Source organism: Vombatus ursinus, unplaced genomic scaffold, assembly GCF_900497805.2.
Source record: "Vombatus ursinus unplaced genomic scaffold, bare-nosed wombat genome assembly UNPS02015106.1, whole genome shotgun sequence".
In the NCBI taxonomy this organism is placed as follows: Eukaryota; Metazoa; Chordata; class Mammalia; order Diprotodontia; family Vombatidae; genus Vombatus; species Vombatus ursinus.
The window spans coordinates 322,155-346,735 of record NW_020954884.1 but is presented as its reverse complement, the minus strand read 5'-3'; the positions used below and the strand labels follow the sequence as shown (position 1 = coordinate 346,735).

At 35.0% G+C, this 24,581-nt stretch overlaps 1 protein-coding gene across 8 annotated transcripts in view; it reads right to left on the bottom strand.

Moving 5' to 3' along the window:
* NADK2 (NAD kinase 2, mitochondrial) overlaps window positions 1-24,581 on the bottom strand; it is a 62,640-nt gene that overhangs the window by 14,162 nt on the left and 23,897 nt on the right. For 2 of the 8 annotated variants that reach the window (XM_027846277.1, XM_027846279.1), the window contains exons 5-10: window positions 19,000-19,083; window positions 17,537-17,673; window positions 10,658-10,747; window positions 8,213-8,291; window positions 6,749-6,814; window positions 5,132-5,275 (exon numbers count right to left, since the gene is read on the bottom strand). In XM_027846277.1, coding sequence (XP_027702078.1) covers window positions 5,132-5,275; window positions 6,749-6,814; window positions 8,213-8,291; window positions 10,658-10,747; window positions 17,537-17,673; window positions 19,000-19,083 — 600 coding nt within the window. The remainder of the gene's footprint in view (window positions 1-5,131; window positions 5,276-6,748; window positions 6,815-8,212; window positions 8,292-10,657; window positions 10,748-17,536; window positions 17,674-18,999; window positions 19,084-24,581) is intronic. The other 6 variants (XM_027846278.1, XM_027846280.1, XM_027846282.1 and 3 more) reach the window with 6 other exon arrangements.

Genomic DNA, 24,581 nt, shown 5'->3' with positions numbered 1-24,581 from the left:
GTTTACATTATACACACACATTATTATATACATGTTATAGCCTAAGAATTAAGCAGTTTTGGTCAGAAGGATATTAGCAGCTTGGGAGAATCAGGAAAGGCTTCAAGTTGAAGGTGGAACATGAGTTGTGCTTTGAAGAAAGCTAAGGATTCTATGAGGCAAAGGTAAAAAGGAAGTGAATTCCAAACATCACCTATGCAAAGCTAGAGAGGCAAGGGATGGAATGTTGTGTACAAGGGCAGTTAGCAGGTAGGTTTGCTTGGAACAGAGTACATACAAGAAGATAACATACAATGATCCTGGAAAGGCTGATGGGAGCCAGATGGGAAGGATTTTATATTTTATCCCAGAGGATAAATTAGAATGGGGGGTGACATGACCTGGTCAGATTATGTGTTGATAATAAAATTTGGGCAGCTGTGTGGAAAATGGAGTGGAAGGGAGATATGGAATAAGGAAGATCAATCAGGAAGCTGCTGCAATAGTGCAGAAGAGAAGTGATGAGGACCTCAAATAGGAAAGATTCAGTGCATAAGTGACAGACACAAGATACTATGGAGGGGGAAGGAGAGGGGGAGGGGGAGAGAGAGAGGGAGAGGGGGGGAGGGGGGGAGGGAGGGAGAGAGAGACAGAGAAGAATGACTCCAAGACTGTTAACAGTTGAAACTGATGGTGGTGTCATCAAAAGAAATGCTAAGTTTGGAAAGTGGGATATGGAGAGAAAAAGAATGGATTCCATATTGGATGGGTTAAGTTTGAGATGACAACAGAACTTGAAGGCAGACAAGTCCAACAGACAGCTGGTAATTTGGCACTGAATTTCATGAGAAAGTAGGGCCAGATATATGGATTTAGGAGTCACATACAGAGAGATAATTGGAACCATGGGAGCTAAATGAGATCACCAAGAGTATAAAAAGAGAAAGCCTAGGATAGTATCCACATAGTTCATGACATAAGCATGACATAAGCATGACATAAGCGAAGAGGAGTAATAAGAGCAGTATGAAGAAAACCAAGAAAGGGTAACATCACAGGAACTAAGGGAGATGAGAACATCCAGGAGAAAGATGTGGCTGACAGTATCAAAAGATATAGGATCAATAAAGATGTAGACTGAGAAAAGTCCACTGGATTTTGCAGTTAAAAGGTCACCAGTAACCTTGGAGAGAACAGTTTCACTACACTAGTAGGGTTAGGAAAAAGAAAAATGGGAGATCAGGAAATGGAGCCAATGAATACAGAGCCATTTTAAAATTGACTGTAGAGGCAGTAAGAACTCTCTTCATCCTCAGAACTACTATAGCACTTATATTTTGATAACATCAACCCAAGTATTAGATTCTTGAAGGCAGAAAATATATTATATTTCTCTGTGTCCAAAATAGGTTCTCACTTCCCCAGGAGTAAATTGTCTGAGCACAAAACAGACTATCACCTCCTCAGGGATGTAAACTCTGCTCCCAGGTGCCTTGTTTCATAGAGGTCAGCCTCTGCCATATCTTGCTAGAGCCCAGGACTCCACACCATGGCCCACTGCAGCATGTACAACCTTCTTGCCAGCTTCCCTTTATCTGTTATCTTCCTCCCCATCCCCATCAGGATGTAAGGTCTTTAAAGACAGGGACTATTTTGTTTGCTTGTATTTGTAGCCACAGCATTTAGTTGGCCCAAAAGTACTTCATAAAGAAGATAGCTAGCTATCTTAAAAAATATTATTTGAATGACTGCTGTTGCTCAAATCAAAATTGCCCAGAACAAACATCAAAGAAAGAGGCTTTACAGTATGTCTGGGGGAGATACTATGTCTCCTGGATCTTCTTTCTGGTTTTACCACCTGTTGGGGATAATTAATGATAATCACAACACCATATGGGAAAGAGGAGGAAGTTAGGGAAGCATGAAATAAGAGAGTTATTTGGTCTTTTCTGTACTTTTTATATTACTGCTTTAATGCTGCTTTTGCCTTTTAATTCCTTTCAGTGAAACACCAACTACTGTTCCTTTTGAAGGAAAATCTTAAAAAAAAAAAAAAGTACAAAGCACCTCCCTTACTTATAAATTAAACCTGATAATGAATTTGTCTCTTTTGATCCCATGCTTAGACCCAGACCCTTTTCTAAGGAGAATTAGTGAACAAGTACATCAGAGGAAACATTCCTGTTGCCCTAGGTCTTATTCACAGCCCTGGGAGTCTCTGGAAAGCAGCAATTGCTTACAAGACAAGAGGCATGCCTTTAGTTAAATCATAGAGAAAGTTGGTGGGATATTGTATTGAAATGACCTCAAAGGTCTTTTCTAAACCTAAGAGTCCATGAGTTTATGAATGTTATCAGATATTAATAAATTAATTTCAAATAATTCATTTTCATACTAAAATTTGGTGACTGTGTTTTAGTCAAATTTCTTTTCAGTGGGGGTTGAGAAAATGGTGTATCAAAGGAGGAAAACAAAAGGGCCAGAAAAGTATATTAACCAATTCATTTGTCTTCACAAGTTATTATAGGTGGTCAGCAAGACCTTGGATCAAAAATATTCAAAGAAATACTAACCTAGAATTTTAAATTTAATATATTCTGCTACATGTTTAAAGTTACATGACTCATATTTATCAAAAGTCTATTAAAAAAAGAGAACTTAACTACACCGACACTATGCCAATTGTGCCAAGCCATATCAATTGAGATGATAAAAGTTTTCTTTTAGGATCCAAGGAGCCAAGGAACATGCCAGTAAGTATACCCACTAATGGTTCGAACAGGCTTCTTTACGAGGAACAAATGTGCCATCTCTGTTTGTATCCACCCCTGGGGATATCAGCCCTCCTGAAATCTGAGATACATGGCAGCATAGATGTTACCAGAGTTTCCATCAACTGGGAAAGTAGCGTAAGCAACCTTAAGGACCCAAGCCCCTAAGTTGTGACTGCCCCCCCCCAAAAAACAACTGCTACCTTCATGCCATTTATTAGTCACAGTGCCTGGGAAAGCCTGATAAGAATGGAACCTTACAAAGTAGGTGAAAAGTCCAGATTTCATCAGTAACATCTGCATTGGGTAAGCAATCTCAGTGTTAAAAGAATCACAGACCAAGAGCTGGAAGCAACCTTGAAGGTCATCATGTATAAACTAAGAGGGCAAATAATCAAAAAATTTCTGAATGGCAGCAGTGTGTCACCATGTTCACGTAGACCTTCAAGGTCTATGCTGTTAACGAGGTCTTCTGGACCAACTCACAAGGAGTACAACAATATCACAATAAAATACTGAGATAGCTTATCAGGGTAACTAACCCTAATTTATTACTATGTGGACATAGAAACTTCAAGAAGCCCAGTTTGCCCATTTACTCTTTTATTCTGTGATCAATCAACCAACCACCAATTATCATCAATCAACAAGCATTTTTTTAAGCTCCAACTACGTGCAAGGCACTGACTAAGAGGACTGGGGATACAAATACGAGGAACGAAATAGTATCAACAGATACTAACTGGACAGACAAGTACATATATAAATATAAAGAACAGATATAAAGAGAACAAACACAAAGTAGTTAAATTCTAGGCAGAGGGAGGGCATTAGCAATTGAAGGGAACCAGGAAAAACTTCTAGAAGGTAGTACTTGAGTTGAGTCTTGAAGGAAGAGAGGGGATTCTATGAGAACTGAGAAAGGAAGGAGTGCACTCCAAGCATCTGGATGGTCAGTACAAAGGTAGAGACAGGAAATGCAGCATTGTGTGTAAGGAAGAAAGTAGGCCAGGCTGGCTAGATCATAGAGTGTAGCAGAAGTAATGTAAACTCAGGACAAAAAGACAGGTTGGGGTCAGATGATGAAGGGCTTTAAAACTAAACCAAGGAACTTACATTTGATCCTACCAGCAATAAGGTGCCACTGTGTTTACTGAGTAGGGCAGTGACTTGGTGTCACTGTGCAATAATCTGCTGAAGATGGGAAGGAATGGAGTCAAAGGCACATGCCCTCAGCATTTATGCATGCTATGTAATTTGCACTTCTATTACTCTTGGCTGTTCTTCAGTATAATTTTATGCCTAAGTATTACCAAAAGGTCACATAACATTTCAGATAATCAAAGACTCTTAAACGTTAGAAGGGACTTCAGAGGCCACCTACTTGGATTCATAGCTAAACAACAATCTCCTCCACAACATACAGGTAGTCATCTAGTTTTTTCTTAAAGGCCTCCAGTGAGGAGAAACTCACTACTTACTCAGGGGCAGCCCATCCCATTCCCCATAATCTGTTATGATGTTTTTTCCTTTCATTTAGCATAAACCTACCTTTCTGCAATAACTCCTATTTCTGCCATCTGGGAACAAGCAGAATGAATCACATCTTTCACAGCCCTCTCAAATACTTAAAATATTTACCATGTCCTCCATGAGTTCTCTCTTCCTCAAACTTAATATTCCCAACTTTTTTACATAATTGCCATAAGATATGATAAGAGCTTTACCATTCTGGTTGCACTCCTCTGGAGACCCTCCAGCTGATGGTACCAATTTCCCCATTTCTGTTACATTTTCCCAAAGCACTTGTTTGGGAAGCACCCGGTACAGACTGGTTGACTGAGCTTCAACAGTAATGCAAGAAGTAGAAGCAGACCTTCTGAGGTCCCTCTATTACTGTGGCAGAGGTTCTTAACCTGAGGTCCATGAACCTTTTTTTTTTGTTAATATTCTGAGAACTGTATTTCAATATAATTGATTTCCTTTGTAATCTTATGTATTTTATTTTATGCATTTAAAAGTATACTTCTGAGAAGAGCTTCATAGGTTTCATCAAGTCTGCCAAAGGGATCCATGACACAAAATATGTCAAGAACCCACACTCTTTGGACAATATGGATTATAAGATTAAGAGTTGGAATAGACCTTAGATATCATAGAAACCAATACTCTTATTTTAAATACTGGAAAACTAAGACTCCAGAAAGCAAGTATCCTGACCCAAAGTTACAGAGATCACTTCTTAGGAGGGGCAAAAATGTTAATATTAGCTTCTTTATTTTTTCCTCAGAACCCTCAGAATCCCTAATGTAAGACAGTCAAGTGAACTGAGGTGCTTACAACCATTAATATCTTAAAAAGAAAAATATTCAGTCACTCACCAGGCTTTTGATCCTGTCCCAGTACACAAATTGAGTCCTGAACTCTTCTGTTTTTCCCAGGGACCATCATCAACTGAGATTTCATAGTAGGAGGCCCTATGAATTGAAAATGTAAAACTGGGTTTGCAGGATTTATAGTTCACCCTGAGTAAAACAGAACATAGCCCACTATTAGAACCACTGAATTCTAAATAAGTAAATTCTAAATTAGGTAAAGGTACTTCGTGGTATTGTGACTGTGACATTGATTCAATTTTTGTTTTAAAAAATGAAATCATCTCCTACCTTGTCTGACTGTTCCTTTTTTGAAATTATTTTTTTTATTTCTAACAGAAGCTTCTTCAGGTAATTTTTGGAGGTAATTTTATCTCCTGTCCTCACAGCATCTAGCAAAATGATTCACCTCATCACCCAAAAGAACATAACTTTTAAGTAGACTTCATTTCTACAAGGAAATGAATACTTATTAAATATTGCATCTAGCAGTCCTTGAACCAAGTTAAATGAGAACTGCTTATGTCTTAAGTGATCTACTATGTTTGCCTTTGAACTGGCCAATATAACAATAATATTTGGTTAGAGTCCAAAGAAAATCTCAACAACTTCTTACAAACTTAATAAAGCACTTGGTAAAGCTGGCAATGAAAAGAAAGTAACATTTGCTCTTAATAGATGCATTTTAGTTTACAAATCTAGAATAAAATGAGTTACCTTTACCTTTTAAATGCAAGTGAAAAATTTTAAATTGAAATGTAATTTTGAATGATTTCCAACTGTTGGGGAGTTTCTGAAAGATGCCATTATTAGTTGCAGTGGATATTATCCCTGGCAGAGAAAAGTAATCATTTTAACAGAAGTGAAGGAAAACTCTTTGTAGGTGCAGCCTTTTAAGCAATTAAACACGTCTATCACATTGGTCCAAAGGAGAAAACTATCTTCCAGCACAAACATTTTTGTTACTTCTGAAAGGGCTCAATTTGGTCAATATCTCACATACTCTTAATTCTTCCTACAAAACACAAGGTTCTACTCTCCTTCTCATTTACATTTTTTTCTTTAATCACAGCCCTGTTTGGTCTGTGTAGAAAATGGACAGTGAGGGTAGCACATTTACTGCACATGTCCAGACAAACAAGGCCCGAATAAGGAGTAGTAATGGCTGGCACCAAACCGAGAGCAAACAGAGAAATGGGATTAAAGGTATGTGGAGATAGGAGATGCAAAAAGGAGAAGAGAAAGTGATGCAATAAACCAAAAGCATACGAAGCTAAAAAGCAGAAGACCAGCACAAGCCAAAATGTCCTGAAATAATAGTTAAGGATATTGTGATGGCAAGATAGGAAATTTAAGGGAATGAGAAAAGAGAGAAGAAATTAAAGAAGATGTAGGAGGATTTATTAAAGAAGGTGAGAAGGAGGGTAGGACCAGAGTAAGACAACACAAGACAGGGGTGATTAGAGTCTGGGGGAAAAAAAGACTAAGAATAAGAGAAAAGGGCACAGGGAATAATACGGATTATGCTGGGCAAATTAATGTGATTATCACATGCAGCTTTATAAAAGATTAGTCAATCCTCAGAATTTTGCTCCAGGAAAATGATTTTTTAAAGAAACTCACAGTCCCTTTAGAGTGGTTATACCTCTTCTTACACTGTCCACAGCGACAGCCCAAGAATGAGACATTCTAGGTTAGGACAAATGGGAAAAAAATGGGCTTTTTGGGTTGTTTTATGGGTTAAGTGTTCCTCATTTTAAACATACCTTATGCTTATCAATGAGGCAGAAGTATTAGGAACATGCAACACTTTGAAAATACAAAATACAGAGCAACCTCACAATCAGCATCTATGTCAGATGCCATGAAATACAAATTCTTTGGGTACAATAACCAAAATCTCTTGCATACAGTTGAGGACTGAACCAATATACACCAAATTTTAATCTAATGAATGGCATCACAAATGGATAGGCTGGAGTCTTACAAAATACAGTGCACAGAATGTCTGTGATAGCAGGCTTTTATTTAATAATGTGAGTAATAGTATAAGAAGCAAATAGAACAAAAAAGCAGCATGAGTCCTATCTGTTCAAAAGAGGAAAGTGAAACTAGATGTTTCCTTCCAAGGATAATAACCTATGAACCTATGAAGTAACAAGGGGCCTGGATAGCACAAAAGTAATTGAAGGAGGAACTTTCTCCAATTTCCTTCATACTTTTCTCCTTCTCTATTAAAGGTACAGACTAGGTGTATAATTAAATCGAAAAAAATGTTCTCATCATATTGCTGCCAGCACACAAAAATATACATTACTGATCTTATTTCACTTTAGATCTGTTAGGCCTTATTAGTATCTGTCTTCATACAATAATTTCTCTACTATACTGAAACGCACAGATCAAACCTATTACAATATAAAAGAAGGCAATCAAATTTTTATTGCGTTGGCATTTTGTCCTATACAATACTGCCTGAGGTGAGTGAACATACACTTTGATGAATTATTTTTTTTCTCACTGTAAATATCAATTGTGACAAGATCTGATTTGCAGCAAATTATAGACTTTGTAATTACTGGAGAATTCAGACATGTACCAAGAGGAAGAAAGATAGTTATAAATGATTCCTAGTGGTTGCAAGGAAGGTAAATAATCATGCAAAGAGACAGCTGTTAAGTTTTCAATCTCCTACTCTTCTCAATAAAATTAGCAAAAGGAAGAGAAATTATACAAACACTGGAAGTACCATCAATAGCTAAATCAGCTTTATATTGTTTTATACACCCATCTGAGCTTCTCAGAACAATAATGTTTCCCTGGTATTTTCTAAATCTATGATGCGAACCTGAACAATTAAAGTCTGGAAGCAATCAAAACAGAGGGATGAATTTGAAAGAAAAGAAAAAATGGAAAAAACACAAAATTAAAATGGAATTAAAATGTATATTCCATGCAAAAACCTTAATTCGTCAACTAAAGGGGTAAAAAAAATCTTTCAAATTCATGTTTTGAAAATTCAATGAATTTCCAAAGAACTATGTAACAAACATAAAAATGACAAAATTAAGAAAAGTTTTAACATACCTGGATGACAGACTCTCCCCAATGAAGACTTCATTTAGTGCTCTCACTGGCAAAAGTTGTGGCCCAGAAACCTCAGATCCTGCAGGCAATGAAATATAAATCGCCAAGATATTTGCTAATATTAACTGTATATGTATGCATGTATTATTAACCTACATATGCATGTGTGTGTAAACACAGACATATGGGAATGTTTTAAGATGAAATTTTTATTTAGTAAGATTATCCCTCTATTTTTGAATTTTGAAATATGCACATTAAATATACACCAATTAAATAAATTTCTTCTGAGACAAAATTCAAAATGCCACCCTTTCTCCAAAAAGGTAAGTCACCCACATGATAGCCACATCCTCTATCTTCAACAATATTAACTTAAGTACGTCTTTACAAACTTTTTAATACTGATATCTGACTCACAAGTCCTACTAACCATACTTCTCTTAGGTGTTTTACTATAGTATCTGACAAGTGAAAACATTTTACTTTCACGCAAAGTAAGCACAACTCACTCTAAAAACATATTCAAAAGTTCTAGGAAAAAGGGTAGTCATTTGATTATTAAAATAATTCTTCAACTTACCATTCAAAGAAATCTTATGATAAGTCATTTTATGATATTTATCGTCTTATGGTAAATCCTCTCATAAACTTAATCTAAATTATAAAAATTCTATTCACAGAACTTTTAGGGAATGTACATATAACATACATCAAGACACACCTATATTATCTAATACCAACCAATATACCTGCATATATGTTAAATGTTTCATGGCTAAAAAAAAAAAATAGACTTAAATTTACCATCTTCAGTACCACACAAAAGATATGCAAAAATTTTACTGGAAAATTTTTCAGATGCACATATAATATAAAACAAAAGTCTTTACCAGATAAAAGCATTTTGAATTTTGAAAAATTCTGTCAAAATCTCTCTCTATATTCAGAGAACAAATCACACCATACATCTCTTACTATCTTTAATCTGAACAGGTCACTAAGATAGTTAAGCCTCAACAAACTCAAGAATATTCACAGCATCAAAGATTTAGAGTCGTGAGGAGCTTCAGAAGTCATCAAGTCCAACTCCCTGACTTTAGACATAAGAACAAGGCCCATGGGGTTAAGTAAGTGACCCACTCAAGGTCACACAAGTAGGAAGTGGCAAAACCAGGATTCAATCCCAGTTCCTATACAAAGAAATATCCTCCTTTACTAAAAATAGAAAAAACACAAAAGGCAAAAAAGATATCAAAAAGGAGTATTACATCCCAAACATTTTTTCCCCCCAAATACAATCACTAAAAGAAAAATGAGGCAACAAATCCTGTCAATCAACAGAAAAATCCTGAATGCAATGTTCTATCCACCCTTTAAAAAGTCAACTCAAATGCCACCTCAAAGATCAATATCCGATTCTCCTGGAAATGAACAAGGTGGTTAATATATTTCCATTATATTTATGTATTGTTTTTCTTTACTATAATTAACTGTACATAAAAGATGTCTCCAAAATATTTACACACTTCAGTTAATAACTTCTATGTTTATTTTCAGAAGAAGAAGAGCTGTTACAGTTTTGAACTGATAAAGTGTACATGCATTTTTTGGGACACCCTATATATCACATCTTTCTACTAAACTATAAGTTCTATGACAGATAAGAACCACATTTTATCCAAATTTTATCTTACCCTGCACTTGGTAAAGAACTTGTCACAAAATAGGCTTTAATTAAAATATCATTTATTAAGTACTTATTATGTTCAAAGTACTATGCCGAGCACTGGAGATCTGAAGACAAAATGAACAAAAGTCCCTGCCCTCAACAAGCTTACATTCAACATATACTGAACTGACTCAACCTAGAGGCAGTTCTTTACTATCAAGTTTAGAATGTTGGAAGGATATCATAATTACCTATGACAATTTCTATACTTCCACCCCTCAAAGATCCATTCAATTAATTTACACTATCTTCTTGTGACAATTATCTACTGACCCCCAGATATGTTCTCAGAATTTAACATTTGCTTCAGTCTTCTACTCTATCCCCATTTCATACCATTAACCTTAAAGACTTCAAAGTTCACACTGATAACCTCTCTTAGCAATCCGACCTCTCAACTCTTTAATACCATCAACTCCAACAACCTTCTCCATCTCACAGCAATCACACAACCATAATCACCAGAACTGCATCACTTCCAAAGTAACTGACCATGAATGATCACCTATCTTCTACCTCTTCCACTTTCTCAGTCAGCTACCTATCATTTGTTCTTATTGTGGCCTTTAGTCCCTCAATATGTTTTTCCTCTTATTCCAACCCAACTCCCCTATTCTGGCTTGCTTTTCCTCCAAAGTCTATCAAGCTTTTACCCCATGTTTTTCACTTTAGTGTCTCACTACTTACTCCCTAGAATCCCTTGTCCCACTGACCTTCCACTGCTCCCGAGCTGCGAATCCTCATTCCTGGGTAACCCCCACCATCCGATTTCTGTGTTTCTGCTCCAAGGCTGCTGAGTATCACTGGAGAAAGTCACAAAATTAAACTGATTTCACCCACTACAAATTTATGTCACATAACCTCTACTAGACCCTCACTGCTATTCAATAAACCTTTTTGCTCTACCATATTTATTTTATCATAGCAAAAAGGGGTAAAAAGGCTATGGGTTGAGGTGAGAGAGACCTAGTAAAGAAGTAGTTTGGGATGAATAGCATATTCAAATAATATATCAGTAAGTTATTATATATAGAGAGTTCTCTGAGAAATGTGTTCAACTAGAGAAAAGGGAAAAGATTAAGAGAAATTCTGAAGAGAAGTAAAACTTAGACATGAACAGTGACTACTAGAAGGTAATTTTTGCTCAGAAATAGAGGCAGGGACTACGTTGGTACATATTAACTACTGCATCATGAGAGTAAACATTTAAACATCACCAGAACTGATGAATGAGTGACAACTGAGTAAGAATAACCTCTAGGAGCCTTAGCCATCACCACTGTTAGAACTGTACTACCTCCAACATAGGAAGGCTCTGGAGCTTTGAAATTCCACTATGATTATAACCTTCAATATCTCTCTTTACCTCTCTTACTTTCTTTGTCACACTAAACCTACTATTCATTTTTATGGTGATCCTTGGTTCCTCAATACATTTCTCTTTTTGAACCAACCAAATATAAATAAAGAACTATCACATAAGTAACAAAACTATTAATTATATTTTAACAGATAGGACTCATCTCATCACTGATGGAGAAGTGATTCTCAAATTAGCTGTCCATGTACATTCATTCCACATATATACATTCAAACTACCAACTTGCTAGAATAAGGTTCTAAATTAATATGAAATGAGAAGTAAAATGAGAAAGATGGAATACAACCAGAACACCAATCAAACCGTTGTGGAAAAACACAGATAGAGGACTAGCCATTAACAGATGATAATCATTTCCTAAAGTTTAAGCTACATAAATCAGCTGCCACAATGAGGAGATCAAAGGGCCCAAAAACTAGCCTCATCTGGAAAACATTTGATCTTGCTAAGCAGAGAATATGAACTCATTTTTAAAATCTTACTGAAGAGGATGGTAAAAGATCAGGTAGTATTACCTTAAAACATTGAGCAGTAGTCACAGGAACGAATTTATAGAAAGCCTGACCAGAAACTCAAATGAGAAAAATCACCCAAAGAACAGTGAAGATGAAACAACTTGAAGAGGGATAACACCAGACAAAAAAATGGAAAAGATCTATAATGACTTTTGTAACAAACTGTTTTCACCATCAAGGACAGTAGTGCCACCACATTTGAAATCTATGATCAAGTCCTAGATATGCTATATGAGGCATTAAAAATGAAGAAACAAGATGGAAAGAACAGCCTACCTAGATCAAATATTCAGAGGTGGCTAGACATAATCCAATTTTGAGGGCACTGAGGAATCAATTCTCAAGGAATATGACAAAAGGATACTGAAGGAATGGAAAAAATCTTGAATCTTATTACCAAAAAAAGTGACATATCAGTAATTGCTAACCTTTATGATTCCCTAATTCCCAACTGTGAGATTCATTGAGGATAAGTAGAGACATGTGTCATTTTATTAACATTCATTTATCTGTGTAAACCCTAATATATGTGTTTTTTTAAAAATTCATTTTGCATTGGAAAATGCCAACTTTTCTGTTCAGCATGAATGAGAAAAATCTAAGATTCTGCAAACAAAAGATAAAATAAATGTATCTGTTCACCCTAAGGCTATGCAAAGAATCCCACTACCTTCTGAATCAAACACAAACTTAAGATTTTCACCTCATACTCAGAAAATTGGCAAAAATCATATCTACAATGAATGGGGCTTTAAGAAAACTAATATACTACTGCACCATTGGCAGATGTATGAATTAGTCCAACCAGAGAAATGTGGAATTTTGCAACCAAAAAAAAAATGATTAAAATGGCCATACCCTATAAACCAGAGATCACGCCACTAAGCATACACATACCCCAAGTATGTCTGGAGCAGAACTACTAGCAAGAAAATGGAAACCAAGTTCATACCCAATGAATGGGGATTGGTAAAAGAAATTGTGATCCATAAACATAATATAACGTTATTGCATTGTAAAAAAATTACAAATAAAAAGAATTCAGAGAAGCATTATTTGAACTGCTGTACGATTAAGTAAGTAGAACCAGAAAAATAATATACACAATAACCACAGCAATGTAAAGGGAATGACCAATAAAACGAAACTGAATATTGTGTAATTAAAATGACTAATAGAAGACTTAAGAAAATGTACCTATCTCCCTTCATTACAGAGGAGAGAGACTTGTGGTATGAAATATTGTGTAGGCTGTCAAACACAACTAATGTATTGAATGATTTTGCCGAACTCCATTTTTTTCCTCTTTAAAAAAAAAATCTACACACAGGGTGCTTGCTGGGTGAAGAGGCAGAAGGGATAGATATATAGATATATATATCCATATATATACATATGTATTTGTATACATATGTGTATGTGTGTATATGTGTATATATATATATATATATACACACATATACACACACACACATTTTTTAAATGAAAGTTATTTAAATACATAAGACTATAAAAGGACCACATTTGAGATTCCAACATTAGTCCTAGATGTGCTATTGCCAAGTCCCCCATCCAATTACAGGATAGACTGTTGATCTATATATATTTTTTTTAAACACAAAAAAAGTTCTCAAGGGGAAAAATGAGAAGTTATTTATGAAGATAAAATTCACTCAATCCACAGAGAGAAAACTTTAAGGCTTAAAGTAAAGAAAGTAAAAGCAGCAAGATAAGGCCAAGGGAACACTGGGAAGAAATCTGTATGAGAAGTGACAACTATGAAAGTATGGAAGGATTCACTCACAAGGTAGCTGAAGCAGAAAAAAAATATCCAAGGCATAGAAAAAAGTTTAGACCTAATACCAAAAAAGATGACTACAAGAACATCAAATAGCTATCAACATATATGCCTACTTATATGAAAATATACAGAGGTGTAGTGAATAGAGAACTGGTCTAGAAATCAGAAAAATCTGGGTTCAAGTCTTATCTCTAACACATATTGGGTCTGTGATCTTGGGCAAGTCACAACCTCTCAGTGCTCTAAACAACCCATACTCTAAATTTCAAAAAGGTGCTGACCTCCATTGATAGAACTGCATACAGCAGTGAAATAACAGTTCCAGATCCTAATCCTATGAGATTAAAAGATGCAAGCTCTCTGAGGGCATGGTCTATTTCATTAAAGGCATTCTATAAACATTTGTGTAAATAAATTGAAAGAAAATCACCTACAAACATATCCTCAATGAGGGTAGTAGTAAAGAACAGGTAGATTTTTGTAAACAATATTTATAGCAGATCACATCTTTACCATTACACAACTGCCTGAAAAATACAAAGATTACAAGATTCCCCAGTGCTCACTGTTTGATTTTTTAAAAGCATTTAATTCAGTCGAGTTAAATGCCAAATTAATAAGCTTTCTTCTAGCAAGGTATCTCTCATCCATACATCTTTCAAAATTTCTTGAAAGACATAATATAAATAACCTTATTTATCACCTGAAAGTCAACAAACATCAGGAAATTTATAAAACGAGGGGATGTATTTTCAATAAAAGTGCTTTTCCCTTTGATGGAGGAGCTCCAGTCAAATGCAAGACTAAGAGGGAATCTCTATGGATGGTAAGAAGTCATTCACTTTTTCCCATTTGTGGACGAAACTGTCTGTGTTGGTTCATCAAGCCCCAGAACCATTACTGAGTCTTCTGAAAGAGAATCATAATCACTCAAGAATTTCATCTGATAATCCACAAAGGAAAAATCAAGTGTTTGAAGAATGTCTACTGCCCAAATTATGACATGAAGAGTTTTTTCATTCATGGATATCTGCAACAGATAAGACAAAGAGGCAATAGGCTGGGCTCAAAGTTAGGCTAGATTGCCTCCAAGAAATTAAAAAACTCCTTTAATGATCCCAATCTTCTTCCAGGAACAAAGATTCATTTTTTTAATACTAATATTCTACTGGTGTTGTTAAATAGCTATAAGACAAACATAGCCCCCAAAACCTGAAAAAGAACATCACACAAAGGGCAATGGGGGCACAAATGAAAGAGTAGGCTACAACGTATAAGAAAGAGCCTTAAAGAAGAGAAGTAAAGGACAGTGTCAGCGAAAATATACAACCATAAAAGAAGATGGGTTGGTCATATGGTGAGGTTCCGTGAAAAACAGGTGGATAGTCTAAATGCTCCCACTACTATCCTTAAGAAGTCAACAGAAAGGCCTCCCAGCGGTGAACATGTGGGAAGGACAAAGGCAAAGAATCACAGTGAATGGGCAGGCATGGATCAGTTATGATCTCTATCAATGAAGGGTACATCTAAACTGATGAGATCATGGATTTATTTGAATATGTTCAAGGAAGGATACAGGGAAAATTAAGACATACCCTCCCTGTTCTCTAATTTGGGATGGGGTGGCTCAATCTTCTAAAATGTCTCTGTTGAATTTATACCTGTCAAATCTCTCTGCCCTTTTTGCACCCCCAATATATGCCTTTTTTTTTAGCAGCTAGAAGGGTTAGAATGATGCCTGTTAATTGCTAAACACTGTTACTGTGGCCTGAGATCAACCAGAGATCCATTGCAGCAAAAAGATTTTCCCCAGAACAGTGATTAAGCAGGCTTAATTTAAATTTTAACCAATAGGGTTGCTCTTACCTCCAAGTGCCCTACTATGTCCCCAGATTTGCTCTTATAACACACCAGGGATAAAATTATAAAGGAAAAAATTTAAGTAAAAACTAGTTACCACAACATATGACTGAAGATATATCCATCTATAATTCTATCAATATTACATTATATTCTCTAACTAGAGAAAGAAAACAAATTTGGAATTGAGACACCTCAAAACATTTGCAATAAAATGGATTAAAACATATAACCCAGAAGATTAGTCTACTCACTGAGATTTTTATTTCAAATGAGTTACATGTCATGCAGATGGTAGGGATAAAGAGAAAGCTTTTTATATATTTAAAGGTCTATCAACGAAAAGTCTAACTTCAATGCCTTTTAATGGTACGTAAGTGATCCTATATCATCCTAGCCCATTCCACTAGAATGTGGGGCTCCAGCAGGTCCCTCCTAATTGCAAAAGATTTAATGTATCAGTCTAGCAAAAGCTTAGCTAAATTTAGTGAATTAAGGAAAGACATATACTTTATATAGACTCAATTCATTCAACATTATTAAGTGCCAATTGTGTGTAAGGCACTGTGCTACTTAATGGGAATATGAAGACAGAAAAAAAATAGACCCTCTCCCCTTTAAACAGCTGACATTCTCCTGTAAGTGTTAAATTTTACTAGAATATCAGTAAAATGACAGAGGTAGGGAACCTGCTCCCTCGAATATCACGTATGGCCTTTTGACTGAGTTCAAGTTTCACTGAATAAATCCTTTTATTAGATTTGTTCTGTGAAGTTTGGATTCAGTCAAAGGGCTCCATTTGAGGACTTAGAAGTGCATATGTGGCTTCGAGGCCACAGGCTCCCCACCCCTGTGCTAGATTATGTGCTACCTCCAAATCATCATTCAATTATACAAAACATTTGGAATTTAGAAGGTATTTGTGCTAGCAGTGGAGACACAAGACAAAAACAAAACCACCCCTGAGTTCAAGGAACTTTTTTTCTACTGGGGGATACTGACCTTATTAAAAAATACAAAGTAATTTGTGAAGGGAAAGAGTTCTAACAATTAGAAAAACTTTAGAGAAGACTTAACATTTGAACTTATCTTTGAAGGAAGGAGATTCCAAGAGATAAACTGAAGAGATAGTACAATTCAAGCATAAAAAATGGTGCTGGTATAAATGTATGGGGACAGGAGACAGAGCACTAGCTGAGGTACTGTTAGTAGTGCAGTCATACTGGAATGTATCAACTGGAGGAACGTGAAATATCACTGGAAAGAAAAGATGGAACTAGAATGTAGAATGCTATAACTTTTAGGCTTAAGAGTATACATTTTATTCTAAATGCAACAGGCAACTCTGAAAAAAGGACAGATAGTAAGATTTGTGCTTATGGGAAAAAGAAAAAAAAAAAACTTTGGCAGTTGTATTGAAGATGGATTGGAGAGAGGAAAGAATGGAAGCCAAATCTGAGTGGACAGACAGTGATGGATGCAACAAAGAGTAAAAAAGCCTGGAATGATTCTGAAGTTATGACCAGACTGAGGATAGTAAGGCGTTCAATAGAAATCTTGAGAGATGAGTCAGAGAAAGAGTAGGTTGGGGTGAGGGAGGTGATATCTATAAAAGCCAAAAATAAGTATATGAAACAATGATGTCACAGCTGGAAGAAAATATATGTGAAGGTAGCTTCTATGATAAGTGGTTGAAAAATCTATGTCTGGCATCTGCTAAAAAAAAAAAAAATCCACATTCTCTGACACATCCAATTCTTAATTATCTATGTTAATGGGGGGGAAGGGGAAATCATAAATGAATGAAAAATCTTTATTTAACCCCAAAAAACATTCATAACTAAAGTCTCCTGACTATTCGATGGAGTGTTCTCTTAACAGTTTTAAGTACTTTATTCAAGTAATAAATTATAAAGTACCTCAGAATAGACAAATATAAAAAATAGTTGATGTAATCTCAAAATTGAAAACAAAAAGCCAATGTAACCTTAAATGAAGTGTAATATTGACAATATCCCTAATTCCATTAACCTACTCTGATCATGGATTCTTGTACTGTTGAGGGCCTTGCTGTGTTGATCCAAACTCAGCTGCTGTTCATGGAGATCTACAGGAATTGGGTTTATTCCAGTTCCTTCAAGGTATAACCTGATTCGCTGTCTCCATAGCCACCTTGAAGAAGGGGAATAAAAGACCAATTTCAGAGCAGCATACATGAGCACAATAAAGATTATATATTGCAACAATTACATCAAATATACAAACCAATCATTTTATGAATAAATTATGCCTGAAAAAACAAACTGAAGAAAGTCAAGAAATGGCCTATTTAAGGCAGGTGTCTCTTAAAAGTAGAATTACAGCTTTGTTATTCTTTGAAAATCCTAAATGGATTTATTAAGGAAAGATTTAGAAAGTCTGTTCAAAAATCCATTGTTATCTCATTAACATAACTAAGCAATGTTTTCCTGAATTCCAATTCTAATTGAGATAACAATAAGGTGCATTTAAATTTAAATAGTAATTTAAATGAAATTTCTACTTAATTAAACCTCCAAGTTTTCATTCCCCAATTCTTCAATGCTAATTTCAAGAACAGACACAAAAAGCGTGTGCGCACATGTAAAATTTAATGAGATTGATCATTCTAAGAAGGCTTCTTCTTAAGTATAAATATTTCAGAAAGGTACCCAAACTCTTTGGAGGGACAAGAATATTATCTGACATTCCTGTATAATAGTTAAACTAGTAACAAATAGTCAAATTAGATTTAGTGTGGCTTTATGAATACTCCAGGGAATAGTTTCCTCAGTGTATAAGAGCTATCCTAGAAAAATATAAAATTGCAAGACTAACCTGGTCACCTTCAAATAAACTTGGGCATTCTTCTTGACATATCTGGCTACTTAGTACTTTATAAGAGTAACCTGCTGCCATTACTATCACTACTTACTAGAGTGGGAGGGAAGTATCTGAAAAGTCAAGATGGGACATGAAGAGTAGCACTAGAATTAGAATTTAAAAAACTCAACTACTCTTATTGCTACGGGTAAACTAGAGCAAAAGAAAATGAAATCACAGAAAAATGAAAAACCCGATTCTAGCCAATAATTTCAACTATATGACCTACTAAACTACTACAAACATGTAGTAAAGTGCATTAAATAAAGAATCAACCTCTTTAAATGCAGGGAAACTATTACTAGCAGCTACATTAAAATCACATATCAAGTATTTGTCATGGCCATAATTTTAATTATTCCTAAGCAGGGCTGAGGGAAGGCAAACTGCACCCACTTTACTGTGGTGACTCAGTTAATCAGTTACCTTTTATAATGATTAATTTGAAAATGTAATATAATTAGTATTACATCAAGTTACCCAGTTCATATTCATTCATTTTAAAAGACTTTTACTTACCTACAAAATAATTTCTACTCATAAAATTTTATCTCAAGAGTTTTTATAAATGTAAAAAGAGTAACAAGATCATCCTACCTGAACTCACCACGATAAAGCTTCTGTAGTGCTTCTGGAAAGGAGTGTGTATAGCGCACAGGCAGACATAAATGACCCTCAGACCTTTGTTTTATAGATTCAGTTGGTTTGGGGAGAGGAAGAAGAGAGATCTTTCATTTGTAAGAATATTAACATCAAGAATCAGGTAGGTAACACATTAACATTTATACCAAGTTGTATTTTATCTTGTAAAATAAACTCATTTTCCATTGTAAAACAATAGCAAATCAATTTAAAATTAAAATCTATACTCCACACAATGTATAAAATAATAGCATAGTAATATTAATATATGGTACGTACTATATAGTAATAGTTAACGTAGTCTACATCAAATTAAAATTGAAAGTTAAGTTATTTAAAAGGCTATACCCTTAAGTAATTTATATAATTAAGTAATTATAAGTTATTTAAAATTAATGGAAGACCAAAACTGAGAATACCTTTTTCTTTTCTTTTCTTTTTGAGATTAGGTCTATTTCACCCACACTGAATTTCCAGACCAAAATTGTGACTTGCTCATTTTCACCCTGGACTATTTCCATTTCCTTAGTTCATCTCACAGCCCTTTGCTCTCAGGGTTTCACTATACTAGTCCTGGACTTTGTGTGGATTTTCATTTGGCTCTAAATCTACTACAATTCAGAACTCCCAAGTTCAAGTGATCTATCAGCCTCTGCAATTTCTAACAAGAGATATGGGCATCACCTCACCTACCTTCAAAATGAAAAATTCTGTAGAGGATAGTTATATATGAATCAGCACAACAATGGTGTTAATATGTAACAAAAGAATTTTTTAATAACAGAAGCATAAGAGCTGAGGAAAAACCCTGACAAATTTAGAACCTCTAAAAAGTTAACTCTTGATTATACTTGTTGTTGTGGGCAAAGATGAGCCCTATGAAGAAAACAAAAGCATAACAGAATTAAAACTTTTTCCTGCCCTTCCAGAGGGAAAGTAATTAGGGTAAACAGAAAACTACTCTCTATTATACACCTCCTAGGGCTATACCGGTGATGTCTATGTTATGCTAGCAACCTCTTCCTTCTAAATAATTAAGAAAATTTTCAGATAATGAATCATGTTTATGAGAAAGCTCCTAGTTAGGAGCTCCCTAAAAAATTTAGATTAAGCCTGAAAATGACAAGTAATCACAAAGTCTTTAAAGGAATTGCATATAAGACACAAATCCACTTTTTCTGTTCCCAATAAGGAGAACATAAGATACCACTTACCCATCCCATCTTACTAGGCTTCCCCACAGTCCATTTCTTGCTCTCTACCAGAATACATACACCCTATTAAAACCTTAAACCCTATAACAACTCAGTTTCTATCTTTCTTTTAAAGTCCTCTATACAACCAAATTTTCTCAGTTTAACAATAATAAACATGACTCACAAAGCCACAACTAGCTCTGTCATTTACTGGCTGTCACTTAACTTCTCTGGCTGTAGGTGCCACTTCTATAAAGGAGGGAAATTGGACCAGATGAGCTCTGAGATCCCATCGAGCTCTAAATCTTAGAGTTAATTCACTTCCGTCAGCCAACTGGCATTTCTTAAATGCCTATTAATGTGCCAAGCATTTTTAAAAGCGCTGGAGATACAAAGAAAGACAGAAATTAGTCCCTGCTCTCAAAGAGCTAAGAGTCTAATAGGTGAGAAAACATGCAAACAACTATGTACAAATAAGATAGATTCAGGTTAAAATGGAGGCGAGAGAGAATCTCTGCAGGAAGGTACTAAGTTGGTTTGGGAAAGGCTTCTTGAAGAAGGTGTGATTTTAGCCGAAACAGAGGAAGCCAGGGAAATTAATCAGGAGACAAAGATGAGAAAAGAGCTCTAGACCTGGAAGACAGATGGTGAAAATGCTCAGTCAAAAAATGGAGTCACAGTTGAAGAACAGCAAGGAAGTCAGTGTCAGTACAAAGGAAGGAGTAAGAAGACTGGAAAGGTAAAAAAGGATCAGATTAGGAAAGGTTTTAAAAGCCAGAGGATTTTATATTTGATTCTAGGGGTAAGAGGGAGTCACTTGAAGTTATTGAATGGGGAAGAGGGAATATGATTAGACCTGTATTTTTGGAAGATCAATTTGACAGCTGAGTAAAGAGTAGATTGAAGTGGAGAGAAATTTGAGTCAGGGAGACCAATCAAGCAGGTGATTTCAATAGCCCAGGCCAGGAGATGTCCTTTATTGAACACATCTGGTTCTAACATCCCTTCAGATTCTAAAACTATAATGCTGAACACAAATTGCTATTTTTGCTACATCTGCTAAATTACTTATACTCATGCCCCTCTACTGTTACTTTTCCCTACTGCTGTCTTTGCCAGATTACATACTCCTTTTCTTCACTAAAAGCGAAATATTCATAACTATTTCACTGTCACAAACCTCCACAAAGCTCAAGTTTGTCATAACTTTTTAAGAACTTAACTTAAACATAAAATTTTTAATATTTCATATATATTGTAGAACAGAAAGAGGATTGTCAATAAGACAGAAAATCTGTATAATAGTTTGTTTTCTTTTAATGTATATAATAAATTCAACATGTAGCTAGCTTTCAAAGCTGACCTGGTAGTCTACTATTTCTTCTGACTTTTCTGATCTGGGTTTGTTTTTCAGTTTCAGTCTCAGTTTAAAAACTGAAAAGAAAAAAAAAACCTAAAACAAAAATGTACCTAAACAAATCTTCACATTTGTTATATCAAAAAATATGTCTAATTCTGCTTCTTAAGCTGCTTAACAAGCAGTAGGTAACATACTTCATCATTAGTCCTCTTAAATTATGGTTGGTCACTGTAACCAGAGTTCTTAAGTCTTTCAGTATTATTTCTCCATGTTGTAATTATCATATACACTATTCTCCTCGTTCTACTCACTTCACTCTGCATCAATTTATGTCTTCCCAGATTTCTCTGAAATCATCCCTTCTGTCATTTTTTACTGTATAATATTCCCTTACATTCTTGTGATCAATCATTCTGCAACTGCTAATTCTACTTAGTTTCTAGTTCTTTGCAACCACAAAAATGGCAGCTCTAATTATTTTCGTTACGTATGGATCCTTTTCTTCTTTCTTTGATCTTATTGGGGTATAAGGCTAGTAGTGATATTGCTGGGTCACAGGTATGCACAGTTTAATGGCTTTGGGGGAACAGTTCCAAATTGCTGGACCAATTCACTGCTTCACCTTGAAAGGTTCTTCACAGTTTAGATTGGATAGTTTAGGCTTTGGTTTACTGAATTCTATCCTACTATGTTTAATTGTCTCTATATGCATCTAATCCAGTCCCCTGAACAACTTTTTTATTTTTATTTTTTGACTCAAATTACAGGTTGGTTGGTCTCCCAAACTCAAGTGTTTTTTGATGATGGTAGTTTTGCGTGTATAATTTGAGTTTTTTTCCCCATTAGACTCTCTCACTTCTTCTTTTTCCCCCTACTACTTTGAGAGTCTTGTCCTTTTGTTTCTCCAGACATATTCATTTTTAAAAATAGGATTCTGTGGTTATTGTTTTGAGTATACAATCTGAGAACTAGTTCTATTAGAGTCCCTCATTTCTCACTCCCCCCACCACTACTTCCTGAGAGTCTTATTCTTTTGTTTCTCCAGATATGTTCATTATTTGTTTTTATAGCTAACGTAATCCTTGGGGCAGCTAGGTGGTATAGTGGATAGAGCACTAGGCCTTGAGTCAGCAAGATCTGAGTTCAAATTTGGCCTCAGACACTTACTAACTACGTAACCCTGGGCAAGCCACTTAATCCTGTTTGCCTCAGTTTCCTCATTTAGAGGAGCTAGAGAAGGAAATGGCAAACCACTCCAGTGTCTTTACCAAGAAAACTCCCACAGCCAAGTCCATAGAGTCACAAAGAGTGGGATACAACAGAACAACAACAAAGGCAATGCTTTGTTAGTTTGATTGACATAGCACTGGATAAGGAAATTAATTCAGGCAGTTCTGGCAGTTACACTATAATGGATTAGCCTACCCATGAGCAATGAGTATTTGTCCATTTAGATCTCTTTCTGTCAATGGTGTTTTAATTATACTTATACAGTTCCTTTGTGTGTCCTGGTAGGTAAACTCAAGCATTTTAAATATTCTCTAGTTAATATGAATAGAATTTATATTTCTACCTCTTTTAGCTGATTTTTTTTCATAATATACATAAATATGGAAGATTCGTGTGGATTTTATATCCTGTAACTCTGCTGAAGTTCCTGTTCCAATTAATTTTTAATTGAACATCTAGTTCTCTAAGTAAATCAAATATGCAAAAATTTGTCTTTTCCTTTTAACTTCCTCAATTTCCTTCTCTTGTCTTGTTGTTTCAGCTAGCATTTCCAGCATTGTGTTTAATAGTAATGATCTTAGTAGACACACTTGTTTTACTCCTGGTATCAACAGAAAGGCCACTATACTTTTTCTCCATTAGATATGATGCTGGTTTTTGGCTTCAGATAGATACTACTGACCAAAATATGGAAAGGTCCATTCATTCTTATGCCTTCTTCTGTTTTTGCTAGACAATGTGTTGTATCTTATCAAAAGTTTGTTCAACACCTATTGATACATTGATTTTTTTTGTTGTTAATATTGTTTATAGCATTCCTAATATTAAACCAACATTGTATTAATCCAACATAGTCATAGTGAATAAACTTTTGGATGTGTTATTGTAGCTTCTTTACTAATATTTTACTCAAAATTATTAAGTTATTGTTCATTAGTAATATTTATTTTTTTCTGTTTTCTCTCCCTGATTTTAGGTATCAAAATCACATTTGTATCCAGAAGTCTGGTAAGATCCCTTCTCTTATTTTTGCAAAAAGGTTACATAATATTAGATTTAATTATTCTTTGAATGTGTGATAGAATTAACTTGTGCTCTTGTGTTTTTCTTTTTTAGAAGTACATTTATGGCTTAATTTCTTTTCTAAGCGTACATTATTTAAGTTTTCTTTCTTATCCTGTTATTCTAGGTATTTTAAATTTTTAAAAATATTCATCCATTTATTAAATTGTCAGTATTATTGGTATAGAATTGGGCAAAATAGTTTTTAATAGTTTCCTTTATTTCTTCGTTTGTTGCATTTTTTCTCCATTTTTAATACTGGTAATGTGGTTTTCCTATCTTTGTTTTTCATGATTTCTATTTTGGTGTTTAACTGGAACTTTTTCGTTTGTTGGTTTTCTAAGGATTTTTTTTTAAAGTTTCATGCCTACTTTCTTGATCTACCTCTTTTGTTGATGAAAGTGTTTAGAGATATAAAATTCCCCCTAACAACTGCTTTGGCTGCGCCCCATTCCTCGCCTCGTTGTCATTTACTTTGATGAAATTTTCTGTTGCTTCTATGATTTGTTCTTTGACTAAAAATCCTTTAGGATTATTTAGTCTCAAGTTTTAATTCTTTCTTCAACAGCCCTTTATCCACCATAGTTTTTACTGCACCATGATCAGTAAAAGATGCGTTAAGTTCGGCTTTTCTGCAATTGTAAGATTTAGATGTTGTAATAACAGTCAATTTTCATAAAGGTGCCATT